The sequence below is a fragment of the Cryptomeria japonica genome, chromosome 2, assembly GCF_030272615.1.
Source record: "Cryptomeria japonica chromosome 2, Sugi_1.0, whole genome shotgun sequence".
Taxonomy (NCBI): Eukaryota; Viridiplantae; Streptophyta; class Pinopsida; order Cupressales; family Cupressaceae; genus Cryptomeria; species Cryptomeria japonica.
In genome coordinates this window covers 598,053,671-598,068,435 of record NC_081406.1, presented here as the reverse complement: position 1 = coordinate 598,068,435, position 14,765 = coordinate 598,053,671, and the positions used below count along the sequence as shown (strand labels likewise).

General features: G+C 30.8%; 1 protein-coding gene across 1 annotated transcript; it reads left to right on the top strand.

Moving 5' to 3' along the window:
* The first annotated feature begins 13,003 nt into the window (after nucleotides 1-13,003).
* On the top strand, nucleotides 13,004-14,060 carry LOC131063023 (uncharacterized). Its single transcript, XM_057996790.2, has one exon. It carries the CDS (start codon nucleotides 13,090-13,092, stop codon nucleotides 13,867-13,869), a length of 780 nt encoding a protein of 259 aa, XP_057852773.1. The 5' UTR covers nucleotides 13,004-13,089; the 3' UTR covers nucleotides 13,870-14,060.
* The last annotated feature ends 705 nt before the right edge of the window (nucleotides 14,061-14,765 follow it).

Genomic DNA, 14,765 nt, shown 5'->3' with positions numbered 1-14,765 from the left:
TCTATCCAATTCAGGATAGGCATCTACCCAAATGGGGCAGGCATCTATTCATAAAGAATAGGGAGTGCTCTAGCCAGAGACTTTAGACTTATCGGGACCATCCGGGTCTCGAGTCACTCACTAAAGACTACACTCCTCTACCAGGAGTGCACCGAGGTCACCGTCCTTAGGAGTAAATAAAATATAACAAAATAAGCTTGATTTTCGCCTTGGAATTTGGCCTAAAGCCTTGGGAAATCAAGTGAATCCATTCAAGATCCCTTCCGAGTACGCATCGAAAAAAATTTAATCTTCCAATTAACATTATCTGTTCACCTCGCCAATAACCAAACCCTAAGTCCCCATCCCCGAACACCTGAGTACAAGGGACAACTCCATCCCTATACTGCCTACATACCCATTTCAGGCACTGGATCAAGGCGTAAACTATGTAGTTCTGGTTTCTATCTATGGTTTAATGTAAATTGTTTAGTGGTTATACAACCCTTTCTAGGGTCAATGTCCTAGACAATTTCTCTGCGATTGCTACCCACGATGGTAGCTCTATAGCAAAGAGGCTCAAAGTGGCCTTTTGCTTGTGCCCTAAAACATCTAAGGCCTAATTACTATTAAATACATCACCGTTAATCCATTATCATCCGTTGAAATATACATCAAGATGAATAAGTTCCAAAATCATCACTCACAACCAACCCTAATGAGGTTTTCTAAGGTTTAATTGAGCGGATGTAAATTCGTTTAAATTTCATCTTTTTAGATTATTGATCTAAGGGGGATTACCCGTCCCTTGGATTTTAGATTCCAAATGGCCCTTATTTCTCCCCGACAGTTTATAGGGACGATGCCACAAACGATGTTATTGCAACTTTATTAGGCATTAAGTGCAATAGTTCAACATGACGACATTACCCGTAAGCGTGACCCAGAGGCACCATAGATACCAAATGCTGCTAAGGTTTTGGTTTCAACTCCACTTATTTAATTATTAACTAGGAGTGAACTATAAGTTCATGAAAGCTTAAATAAACATTACACTTAACAATTAGGAAACTATTACATGAAAATAATTATTGCTTGAAATTGAAAACTAAGATATAATTTTTACTTAATTGAAAGGATCATAACAAAACAACTACTTCAAAATAGTATAATCTTTGAAAACAAACTATGATAATAATTAAAACTTTGAAACTTGAACTTAATTACATGAAAATACTAATTGCTTGAAAATTGTGATACTTGTAAAGGTGCCTTAAAAAAATGTTTTGAATTACTTGCAAGATAAAATTGTTTTGGAACAACCCATTACACTTTAAATATGAATCCTAATACTTGAAGGGTACTTAATTGCTTGAAAGGAAATTAAATGATTAAATAAGAGGACTTTGGAAAAACACCTACTTCTTTGAATGGATAATTTATTTAATGATAAGCTCAACTAATTATTTTATTTGAAGAAACATAAATTTCATCTACAAATGATAACCTTACTTTAAATATGAATCCAAACAATTGAAAGTTACTAAATTGCTTGAAATAAAATTTATGAAATAATAGTACTTTAAAAATGAATTTGATACTCTCTTGGTTGAAGAAAAATTCGACAATAAGGTTCAAATAACCATATTATACTTAATTACTAATTGTTTGGAAAAGAGATTAGAAAAGGGTTTAAACACTTGCCAGTTAACCAAAATAATGCTAAGTCTCAAGTTAATCTACTTCTAGTTATTTTTGAACTAATGTCAATTCCTTTACAATATTATAAGGAGGTAACTATCTATAGCATCCACTCGATGTAATATTAACTTAATCCTATCAATATCAATTTCTTAGAAGTGAGCTAATGTTTTCTCTATAATTTACTCCAATTTAACTCCCTAAGTGATCAAAGGGTAGATTACTTGAACTCATATTAAGGTGAGAATCCACTTATAACTTATAATTTCATCATTCAAGCTAAGATGCCTTAAACATTCACAAAAGATGAGTACTAGAATTAAGATTACACAAGATGAGGTCTAGTTTAACAACATCTTGTGAAAAAATAACAATTTTTATTCTATTTCCATTGCTAAAACTATTTGCTTTTCAAGAATTTACTTACATCTTAATTAATACAAAATTTCATCCAAAATAAATTATACCCTTTTAGGTTGTATGAAGATTCAACTATGAAATCCACATCTAATTTCTAAACGCTAATTAAATTTATCTTTAGTTACTTGTAATTTAAATGTGACTTCTGCCTTTTTCTAGTCTTAAGGTTATTTTGTAACTAGACGGTAAATGTTTTAGCCTTGTATACTATGTTTTGAAATTTAAGAAACAATCTTCTCGAATTGAGGGAAAACTTTTAACTAAACATTATTCCATATTTCTTGAAGTACAAAAGAGGGTAACTATGAGTCTAACACATTCACTGGACAAGTAAAATCTTTAACCTTTAATTCTTGCACCAATCGAAAATATTACAAGCCATTTTGATGACTCATAAGTAAGAGACTTAATTTGAATGTATTGATCTATCTATTAAAAATTTATCCGAGGTTAGCTAGTGATTCTTAATGAAGAGAACACAATTTTTTTTTTCAATAATTCCATTAACTATGCAAAGCTTACCAAGGTGCATCATAAATACTTTGTTTTCCTAATTCAAACTAATTTATTCAATAAGAAGGTTTAACCACTATATTAAGGTAAAATGAGCCTCTTAATGTTGATTATCCATCTAACTCCCATAAGTATTAGTTAGTCATTTGCCTCTTGCAAAATTACTATTTTGATATCCAAAAGGTTGTCTTATCCCACATTAGGGAGATAATAAATTCTTTGAAATTTATTGAAGGAAAGGTCTAAAATTTACAATTTAATTCCCAAATAAATTTTAACTGCCAAATATACAAATTAATTTAGATAAGATGAAGCTCTTACAACTATTAAATATAAATTGAGTGTAATGAAACCCTAAATTCTTAATTCTAACAAATATATTTTAAATAAAATTATAATTAACATCCAAATGTAATTTATTTATAAACTAATAAATCAATTTTATATTAACAATCTTCAAATTTATAAACTAATGTATAAAAATCAATTTCATATTAATATATTAACAAATCTTTATTTATAAACTAATTTATAAAAATCAATTTCATATTAGCAAATCTTTATTCATAAACTAATTTATAAAAAACAATTACATATTATTATATTAAGAAATCTTTATTTATAAACTAAATCAATTTTATAATCAAATTTATCATATCCAACTCAAAAATATTTACTAAAATTTAATACATTAGTGGATTAATAACTAAGTCGGTTATTAAAACTAGCTAGCAAGGAATAAATTTATTTTTTTAAAAAGAACCGCATGTAACAACGGTTAGGAAGTTAGGGAAGGGAGTGGGGAAGTGTGCCAACCACTTCTACCTACGGTTTACTTCTTAAAAGAAAAAAAGATTTCCCTATAAAACAGCCCTGTAAAAACATTCATTGCTCTTGTCTTTCCAGAAATTCTAAACACAAGAACGAATCAACAGATATGAATAATCCAGACATTCTTTATAGAGGAATGAATTTTGTAGATTATGTTTTTGAGAGGTAAAGGGTTTTTTTTTTTGACAGAGAGAGATTCTCACAAATTCTCTTGAGAATTAAACCAGGGAGATGGATTTCATTTCGAGATTAAAGAATTTCCACAAGAAAAGAAGAAGAACATATTTTCACAGAGAAAAAAAAAACTATTTCAAAAGATTTTCTCAGTCATTTTGAGAATACAAAATACATTTTTACAAATAAAAATTTTCAAGAGAGAGATTGCTCACAATTTATAATTGGGGGGTTAAAGATTTTTTTACAAAGAGTTGAACAACTCAAAAATTATGCATTCAAAAGGATATATTTTAATTGTTTCCAGATCTAATTACAATTCCAGAAAGTTTGTCATTTCATTTTATCCTAATATGCATTCTATTAATTTCTTCTTTTTCTAAGATTTTGAAAGCTAGAAAGGAAACAAAGAAGAGGATTTCTCTAAGAATTTAAAGTGAAAGATAACACGCAATCTCATTTCTTAAATCCATACTATTTCCTATTATCAATCTAGTTCGAGGAAGGAAAAGTTAAAAGATTTGCAAGAACTACTTAATTTTCGATAGAATAAACAAGTATGTGATTAAAAGTCTTTTCCCTATAACTACTTAAAATCTACTACAAAAATTACATGCATGCAAAATAGAAGAAGATTGGGTCTCTTACCCACAAATTCCTACCAAAAAAACATCATGTGTATAATAAAATCCCCTTCCCTTTTCATTTGTAAGAAAAACAACAAGTGAACAAGGATGTAACCTAGATTGAATGAAGAACTTGTTGAAGGATTCACTTCCAATCTCTCAGCTAGTCTTCTTCATCTCCTCCTTGTAGCTTGATAAAATCTCCTCCAAAAGCATTTGCAAAATCATATCTTCTACCATACAAAGTACTCACAAAATCCTACTACTACTAACATGAAAAAAATTCAAGAATGCTTTCATCAAAACTGTCCCCCACTATTTCGAAAATTGAAATCCATTATATAGAAAGGGAGTCATTTTCCCACTACTAAAGGAATTAATTGATTAGGGATTCCTTTTTCCAAAATAAACTCCATGCATAATTAATTATTGACAAAGTGGGGGTTACATGCGAGAAATGGAATTTGAAAAGCCTCTTCTAGAAACTTCTCCTTTTCTCCTACGACATGTGCCCAATTGATATTTTAATGGATAATTTATTTTTTTCCAATTAAGTTTATGACCTCATGTGTGTTACCACTTATTAATTATTTTTCTTTAAAATATTTCAACATTTTTAAATTTATAATTTCTAACTAACATTACTCTTAAATTTAATAATAATAATGAAAATAGTAATAATAATAATAATCAAGTCTTAACAAGTTGGAAAAGAGGGTTATGACATTTTTCATATACTTTTATAATTTTTTTTAGATAAGTGTGTATATTTTCTATTTTAAGTTTTTATTTTTTACTCATGTTTCAAAACACTCATGCTTATCTTTTAAATAATTCATGCAATGCGTAAAATTGCTAGTATTGATGTGCTTATTTATATATGTAAGGGTGAAGGGTGAGGTAAGAGATCATTCATTATGATATTGGAGAATGGTTGAATTTTGCAATATTGAAGAATTTTGGTTGAAAAGTTTTTTCAAGTGAAAATTGTGTATTGTTTTTGCTTTATAGTTTTACTTTTATTATTTTAGAATGTATATGCACAACTTCTATTCTATAGGTTTATTAGGCTTCTTTTCTTATAAATATTTCTTCTAGATCTTCACTCTTGTTAGGGTGTTGCATTGGACTTTTGTCTTTCTCATACAAGCTTTGGTATAGTTGCGTACCAATATTTGAATTTTGTTGATGTTTAAAGATAAAAAAATAAACTACCCATTTAGTTAACTTGATTGGATTTTATCCAATGTAGTCCTAGCTATTTGATTTGAATGTGATAATACATAAGCTTGAATTGCATACATTATACTATTGTAGTGATGTAGCATAGATATTAACAAGGTCAATAATGCATTCTTTTGATCATAATGTTAGAGGTTTCCAATACCTGCTTAGAAATGGTTATTTGAATATATTTATTTTAAGGTGTCAATTATACATTAAGGTAGCAAGTAAGAGTTTATGGAAATTTAAATATAATAGGAAAGAAAGAAAGCAATTAATACATCATATACACAAATCACATATATTTATTTCATTTTTTAAAAGTTTATTGGCTATTTGAATAATTACATGCATATTTACATAGTATAACATTGTATATTTACTTTGTTGGAAGGATTCTCATTCAAGCATTCTACACATTGCATAATCACATTTGTTGTCCTCTTCATCAAGCTTATATAATTCAACATAGAAATAGTCTTCCAATAGGCGATATCTTTTCCAAGCCATCCTTGGTATGATTTAAGAACATTCTTGTACCTTATCTTTAATATTCTCAATTATACATTTCTCATCTTCAATGTAAAATGAATCCAAGTATTTGTTTTAATTGAGTTGGTATGTTATTATGTTCAATTATAGACCTCAATTATGACGAATTAGTACTTCCAATGCATATATATTAGAGTGAAGTGACTTTTCTTAGTGTTGGTTACAAGCTAGTCATTCCCTCTTGTCTAAAACTTGAACTAGAATAATAGAAAATTGATGAATTTGTAAGATCTTTGTTTTTTCTTTCTCCTCCTTTTAGATAGATTCTATCATTTATATTAGATAATGCTTCCATCCCCTAATATAATTAGAATTTTGTATCCCCTACTATGAAAGAGTAGATTGTTTGGTTTGGATAGAAGCAATAAAGAAATACTCATCACTTTGATCTCACTCTTCAAATCTTCTTTTATTGTGTGTAATGTGTCTTTGCCACCTTTTCTTTTCACCACAATGTAATTTCTTTTGCTTTCCACCAATTTCATGTTAGAGAAGGGTTGCATAGTAAATTAGAGACAACAAAATTATATACAAGTTTTGAATCATTAGTTGAAAGTAGAGCCTAACATTTGGTATAATATCTTTAAAAATAATGATAAAATAATATTTAATTTTTTATTTATTGTAATTTCATTTTTTAATGATAAAAAATAATGTTTTATATTTGAAGTCATAAAAAGGAATGTACCTAGCTATAAATCATGATGAATTTCCTAGAAGCAAAATATAAGCTATGTTTACAATATAATTATCATTTTATGCTTGCTTGTTCATGAGATTTTGAGCTACTCTTACATTTAGTTCTAAATATAGATAGGATGTTTGACTTAGCAAGTAATTTTTTAGACTAGAAATATAATTCATCCATTTTGAGGATTTTTTATTTCAATCACACCTTATTGTAGTACACCATTCTTCGTTGATAGTGTGAAGATAATTTTCTTGAACACGACATTATTAATGATATCCTCACAATTCATTTTTGTTTCACAATCAAATTGTAACACGTACAAGTCTATTACAAATAATTTCATAATGTTAGTTGTTTCTTTGTCAAATGCCATAACCCAAATTTTACTAGTGTGGTAGATTTACTTGTAGGAGATAACCATAATTTTTTACAAATATTTGTCTTATTCATCTTGTAAATTCTAAATCTTATAAATTGTATTCAAATGTGTAAATAATGCATAATCTTCAAATTCCATAAAATGGGAAAAAGAGATGCCCATGTGAGGGAGGGAACAATATTTATTATCCAAGATACTAAGGATATTGTATAAGAAGCCACTAAACATAAAGGTTACATTGAAAAGGTCAAATTGGGATTTTTAGAGAAGCTTCATAATTTGGATGTTATGGTCAACATATATTACCCTCACAAAGTGCTTAGGTTTGATAAATTTGTTAATTAGACCATTATGATATAAATCATTATGCATTAGAGTGGTGTAAGTGGTGTGTGAGAAGCTACTTTCTATTATAAGTTGCTTGACCATGATTGTGGAGGTTTTGGACTCATAGTTGTGGAATACTAATTGGCAAATTATCATTTCTACAATAAGTCAAACAATCATATAGAAATTTGTTTAGACCATGGTCCATGAGTTGAATTTGCATCTTTGTGAGAATGACCTCTCAATTCCAATGCACCAATTTCACTTAATACCAATTGATGATCCTCTAATTGAAAATATGATTCATGCTCAACGAAAGAAAAATGTGAGAAATCATATAAGCGAGTCGCATGAGCAAAATTACCATTTGCAATAAGCTCTCTTCTTTGTAGATCTCTAATAAGAATTGAATCAGGTGTGAAGTCTACTATCTTACCCTACCCACTGTGAGCAATCTAATATATGGAAAGGAGATTGGATGATAAAGTCGAAGGAACACATAGTACATCATCAAAATGTGTCGTCATCAACATTAATAGAACCCCTCCTAGTAACACTCATAAAAGTGTTATCACCCATCAAGATGCATGGTAAAGTGCAAGGCTCATAAGAAGAGAACATACCCATAGATGAAGTCATATGATGAGAGGCTCCTAGATCGAGAAGTCACCTGTTGAAATGAGGTATGGATGCAAAGAGAGAATGGACCTTCATCTTGTCTTTGCCACATGTCATAGAGGACGACCCAAAATGCACAAGTTTTGAAGTGGTAGAAGAGGATGTATTAGATGAAGGTGGTTGAATATTGTACTTCTAGAGAAGATGCATTAGCTCGTCAACATTCTTTGCATAACATCGATGCTCATTATGCCTTGTCTTAGTGTAATATGTACACTTTGGCTTATCCTTCGTAGATGAAGACCTCTTAAAAGAGGAAGAATAATCCTAAGGATCATACGATTTTGTGTCCTTGGGCTACCCATGTGACTTGGAATCCTTGTGTTTATGTTTATTTCTTTTTTCATGTGAAGTTTTATAACTAGTGGTGCCCTAGGATGCAAAGGGAGCATGTGATTTGGAAGACTTTGATAGACACATCTGAACCAACTTGGTTTTCTCTCGAGTGAGTTGAGAAGCAAACTCAAGTGAATGCATGGCGAAACGAGCACTAAGTGCATCTTTGGTGGCATAAAAAGTAGAAACAAAATGAGAATAATTAGGACCAAGCTTGGCAAGGATAGAGAGTCACTAGAAGGTTGCCAAATACTTCTTGAGGTATATTTAGGGCACAAATCATTTTGGTATTTATTGTACATCACGAGACTCTTGAATTGTTTGCTTCACTAACTCAAATTGAGTTGGTGATGTTGATGATCAAAACTCTTTTTTGGCTTTGTATTTTGTCTAGGTTGTGGCCTTATGATATTGTCTTACAAGAAGCAATTTTCTATTGCATTATCATCTACTAAGAACGGGTATGTTCTTTCTAGCCAAGAGGTTCTATGACTTCATCAATTGTTGATAGGGTTTGGTTTACCTCCTATGGTTCGACTATTCTTTGGTATGACAATCAAAGTGTTATTCACATTTCTCACAACCCAATGGAGCATCAACAAACTAAGCATATTGAGATCCACATACACTTCATTTGGTAGTTGATTCAGTATGGTCTTCCCACCTTAGATTTCATACCTATAGAGGAGAAGGTTGCATACATCTTCACTAAACCTTTGACATCCCCACATTACCTTGAATTGTAGTTGATGCTTGGGGTGAAGGAAGTTATCCTTGGGTGGTCTTTATGAGGCCTTCCTTCCTTTAGCAGTTCATCTTTTTTTCATGAATTTAATCTCTTGCTTTTGGAGAGGGGTTTTTCTCATGTGGTTTTTCTCCCTTTATCTACTTTAGGAGACCTCTTTTTTGTACATGGGTACCTCATTAGGCCTTTTGTTGTTGGGACCTATTCTTACATTTCATGCATTTAGAGTTTTTTTCTCCCTAAGTTTCAGTTAAGGGGGGGTGTTAGAGCATTATATTCTTACAACAATGCATTTTTTGCTTAAGTTCACTTAGTTGTTCTTTAGTTGAGCTTTATTTAGCTACCTTATGCTTTTTTAGTTCTCCTAATATTAGATTAGGACTTCCCTTACTTTCTACAAAGAAAGTCATTATGCATTGTTTTAGTCATTCTATAATCTTTGCTTTTGAGGAATAGAGCATATCTTTCTAGTTGCTCTCATTTGTGGAAGGTGTTCTTTCTTTGTTGTTTGATTTTGCAGGTGCTTGTGTTGCAGAATTCAACAGTAAGGTTCTTTTGTATGCAAGTTCTTATGTTGCCAAATTATTGCTAAAGGTGTAAGTGAATTGTATTGGTGAACACTTTATTTTGATTAATGCAAGCTCGAGCCTCCTTTGTAGTGGAGTTTTTCTTACAAAAGTTTCTCCATGTTTATTTGGTGTTCATATGGTTTACATTTTCTACATTTATCTCTTCATTGTTACATTAATATTATTGGTTTCATCACATGATTTATGAGATTGAAAAATGTTTAAATTCTCATTGTGTTGTTCACCTTTTATTCAACATCAATTGAAACCTTCAAGCATGGCTTGAGTAGAACCATGATTTATCTTTTTCTATTATCATTAGACAAGATGGATAAAAAAATGTATTTGACTTGATGCATTTGAATATTGCTCTTATAACGACTTGTTAGGGTTGTATCATGTTTCTTAGGCTTTGCAAGTGTGGACATTGAATTTGTTGAGGATGGGATAACGTTACTTCCATCTCTTTTAAACCGAGATTTTAGCTCCTATAATTTAGGTATATCAAGTTCCCTGGTCAATATCGTTGAAGACAACATGTGATCACTTTTTTGTTCTACTCGGTTATATAATCATTCTTATTTGCTACCAAAATTAGTTCCAATTATTTAACGTCTTAATGTTGTGTGTCTTCCTTCTAACAAAGAGCTCCCAATAAGTTGACATTATAATGAAGGTTGATATATCATGTAGCGTCATGCTTCTTCTTCAAACTTTTGTCCCATCTCTTCACTTTATTATAGATTTTATATTAGTAGATATCTAATACTTTCAATAATATCAACACAAGTAAACTATTATTCTTCTTTCCAATCTAGAGGATCATCGATTAATATGAATTGAAATTGGTGCATTGGAATTGAGGGGTCATTCTCACAAATATGCGAATTCAACTCATGGACCATAGTATAAACAAATTTCTATGTGATTGTTCAAATTATTGTATAATGTTTTTGTATCTCTAATAGTGCCTCTAGAAATTACATACACAACTCCAACTTGAACCTTTTCATACTAGATTTGCAATTTCATTGAAATTACTAATAATTTATTTTGTATATTCAACATCTATTACATCAAAACAAAACATTCATCCATTTCCATTTTTGATATTGAATTGATGAATTTTGTTTTCAGTGGTCACATGAACTTTTATCATTCATTTCCTTTGATAAAGATTTAGCCTTTTATTAGGAGTAATGATTGTAGAGGGCCCTTTTCCCTTGTGCATTTTGTGAAACATCAAAGTTTAGTAAGATGATCATGATAACAACTTGGTGTGTATATATATTGCCGAATGAGGATAAGTACATGAAGTTGCTATAGATAGTTCCATCAATTGTTGTTCCTTGATTAAGAAAGTTAGTTGATCAATGAACTCATGATTTGTACAAGAACATACAGCTCCAAAGATTATAATGAACCCATGAAAGATGAGAACATCAACATAAAACATGTGCACATTATGTAGGTAGCAAGAATCTTGATGGCAAATTAACCTTTGTGCATTCCAACAAAAGATAGAGTAAATGAAATGGATTCTATAATCTATAATTTCGTACAAGGAAATATATCCTTTCTAATAAAAATGCCAAGATTTGCATATCTCAAAGCAACAAAGTTTATCAATCTCTTACATAATCATTTCAAGCTTAGCTCTTATATTTAAAAGTAACTCTGATCTTTTTAACCAATTTTTTTTTTAGTTACTACAATTTTAGGCAAGAAGGTCTTTGATAAACAAGATATATGACATGATTGACACAAGGAGATGCCTAGTCCTAATGGAATAAAACATTGTGGTTTGTTGGCATTACTTTTTGATGAAGACAGTGTTCTATAATGCCATGTAAATAATGGTAAAAAAGTTGCTATCCTAGAATAATTCAAATCGATCCTTGATACTATCATTTTTTTTTTTTTATCAAATTAGGATAATTACCCTTTCAAAATGTTTGTTGTTAAAAACCTATGGTTTTTTCATACATGGACTTGACATGAATATTCATAGTATATATTATGAAAACTTCTCTTATTCAAGTGAACCAAAATAAACACAATGTTGCATCCTAAGTTTATAGTTTCTCTAAATAAAAGCTTGTTCAAATCCCTTATCAAGTTTTAATAAATTTTTATTGTTCAACAATTTATTTTTTGTTGAAATTTTTTTAATATTTGAAGACATGGGTACTAACATACCTATTATGAACAATTGTTTTATTCAACTAAACTAAAAAAAATATATTATATCTAATTATAGATACTTGCAAGAAAGGACTAATTCATAATACAAAGACATCAAAATTGTGTAAATTTACCTAGAAGTGAAGCTGGTAATTTGGTGTAAAATTGGTGGCAACAAATTGAATGAAATTGTTGTATATGTAATTGAGACATAATTGCTAATGAATATAGTTGGAAGTAACAATAGGGGGCGTTGAATTATTGCAAACATTTATGCTTGCAATATCGAGTCATTACATAGTTATTGGACTCTTTTAAATGTAGCACGAAAAATGTTTATGGTGGTGTTGATGGTGTGGGTTAGTAATAATATGTATCTATACTTTTATTTATCTCTTGAAATTTTAAAAAATAATAATGAATATACCTTGCAACTATTGTCATCATTATATGGTCAAATTTATTACCTTCTCATCATTTAAAGAATTTGTTAATGTTTTCAAGCTAAGAGGACAACCCTATTGATACTTCTTACATCACAAATGTTTTGTTTTATTCTCCTATAAACAAAGCTTATCCACTAATTAAGTATACACTATTTTATAATTAATTATTATTTTTATTAAAAGATTCTCCATCAATATAAAATTTAAATATCAATTTGAAAAATATAAAACTTAAATACCAATTTGACATTGTAGTGCGTGTGGAGAGGGAGGAAGGCCTCAATTTGAAAATTGATCTAACTTATCAAACACTTCTAATTTTATTTTTTAAATTATCTATTCAAAATTGACTTTTAAATATTAAGAGATGTCTACTTTCAAAAATTATATTACTCACATGTATAATTAATTAATTATAATTCTATGTAATTCTAACAGCCTACACAAAAACTTCAAAAATTTTAATGATAGAAGTCTCTAAATACAATCATACATCCTTTAAATTTAGACCATAAGGAGGAGGGTTAAATAAATTATTGGTGTATTTGATTTTATCAATTATAATTGTGATTTTCCTTGAGGAGGTACAAAAGCACAAAGAAACGGTCGCCACCGTTTATTTAGATACCTCCTCTATATAAACAAGTTATCCAACTTTGAAAAAAAGAAAATGAAAAGAAAACCCTAAAATTCAAACCCAGAGGAGGAGAAGCCATGGATTCTGACACCAGAAGCTTCCTGGACGCACTCTTATGTGGTGTGAACTCTTCCTTATGCCGAAGTGTTCTGCACAAAGCTCTGAGCTCCAAGCATCAAGATCAGGACGCCAAATGCTCTTGGGTTAGAAAAATTATGGCTGAATTTGGCTGGGTAGACATGGCTACTGTGTTCTGGAGTCCCCTTCACTCTGCAGACCGCGACGGCCGGAAAAAATTTAGCTTGCAATTGCCGTCATCTCTCCATTCTGTAGGAGATCTGATCTTTCTTGTTTCCATCACCATGCCCTGGCCTGCTCCATCCGCTCTACAACATCTTCCTTTTATTGAGTATGTCCGCAAGCAGACAATGGAGGGTTTGGCCGCTTATAATACTGCTTATGCTGTTCGTCCACTCAAGGGCGAAGAAGAAGAAGAAAAAAGAAGAAAAGGAACTGACAATTTGACAACGGCCGAGGTTGAAATTGGGAGTGAAGCAGTTGCAGATGATATTGAGGCTGAATTTTCAGAGGAAGGGGAAGAGGAAGGGGAAAATGAACAGGCCTTTATTATGGAAATTGAAGATGATGATGACAGTGACAGTGATGGTAATAATGACAGTGATGATGATAATATTGAAGATGAGAGTGAGCAAGACGAAGAGGAAATGCCTCCACGGCCAAGTACTCCTACTCCACGCGATTCCTGTCCTCGCAATTGTTCTCCTCCGCCATGGAAGTGCACAAACCCCCTTTCAAACCCTAGGCCATCTAAAATGCAATGTATTTCCAAACAATAAAGATATTTGAACAGATTTTTCTTGTGGAAATTGTATGATATTTAGAACCTATAATCTAAGCAGGATGATATACAGAGACTGCATTCCTTTTCCTTTCTTTTACAGATCTCCCAATTCATTCAAGCATAACCTATTTATAGAGCACCTGATTGCACTGTCTTTAAATATTTTGAAAACATTCTTTTCACATCTTGGTTTCTGTTTCACTGTGCAAAATTAATGATATAGAATTTGTGTTTGTTTATGGCAAATTGCTGTTCCAAACCATATAAAAAGTATCGATGCCTAAGATCCCATGGTACTATGATTAGGCAACGTCTATGCAGTTAGCGGTGGTATACTTAATACTAATGGTGCTGCTTAGCCATTTCGTTATGATTATGGGTATATAAATCTTCGTAGATTTCTATTTTTAAGTTTATTTTTTTTAATGGGGTTGTAAGTTAAGTGGATTCGAGTTGAAGTAGTATTAGGATGGGTGATCTATTGGGAAGGTCTAACACATCACTTATGTGAGCATCATTTTGATGCAATGAGTGCTAAATGTTCCATTCGTTTTCATGAGAGATGGGTTTTTGTAAGCACCACTCATGAAACATGGGTCAATGAGTTAGACTTATCATTCATTCTCATGAGAGATGGGTTCTTGTAAGTAGAAATCTTAAGTATATTTAAATAATCACACACATAATAGACATTAATTGACTTCTTAGATCTTTACACTAACAACATTATCACAAGCATAGTCTATTATTTCTTTGACCATCTTTCTCCATGGTACACAGAGGGATCTAAACCTAAACCTAAACACTATGAAATACCTCAATACAATGTTTGGCCCTATGGATAGATTTAATAAAAAATAACACAATAATTCAATTTTAACTTCAAGATGT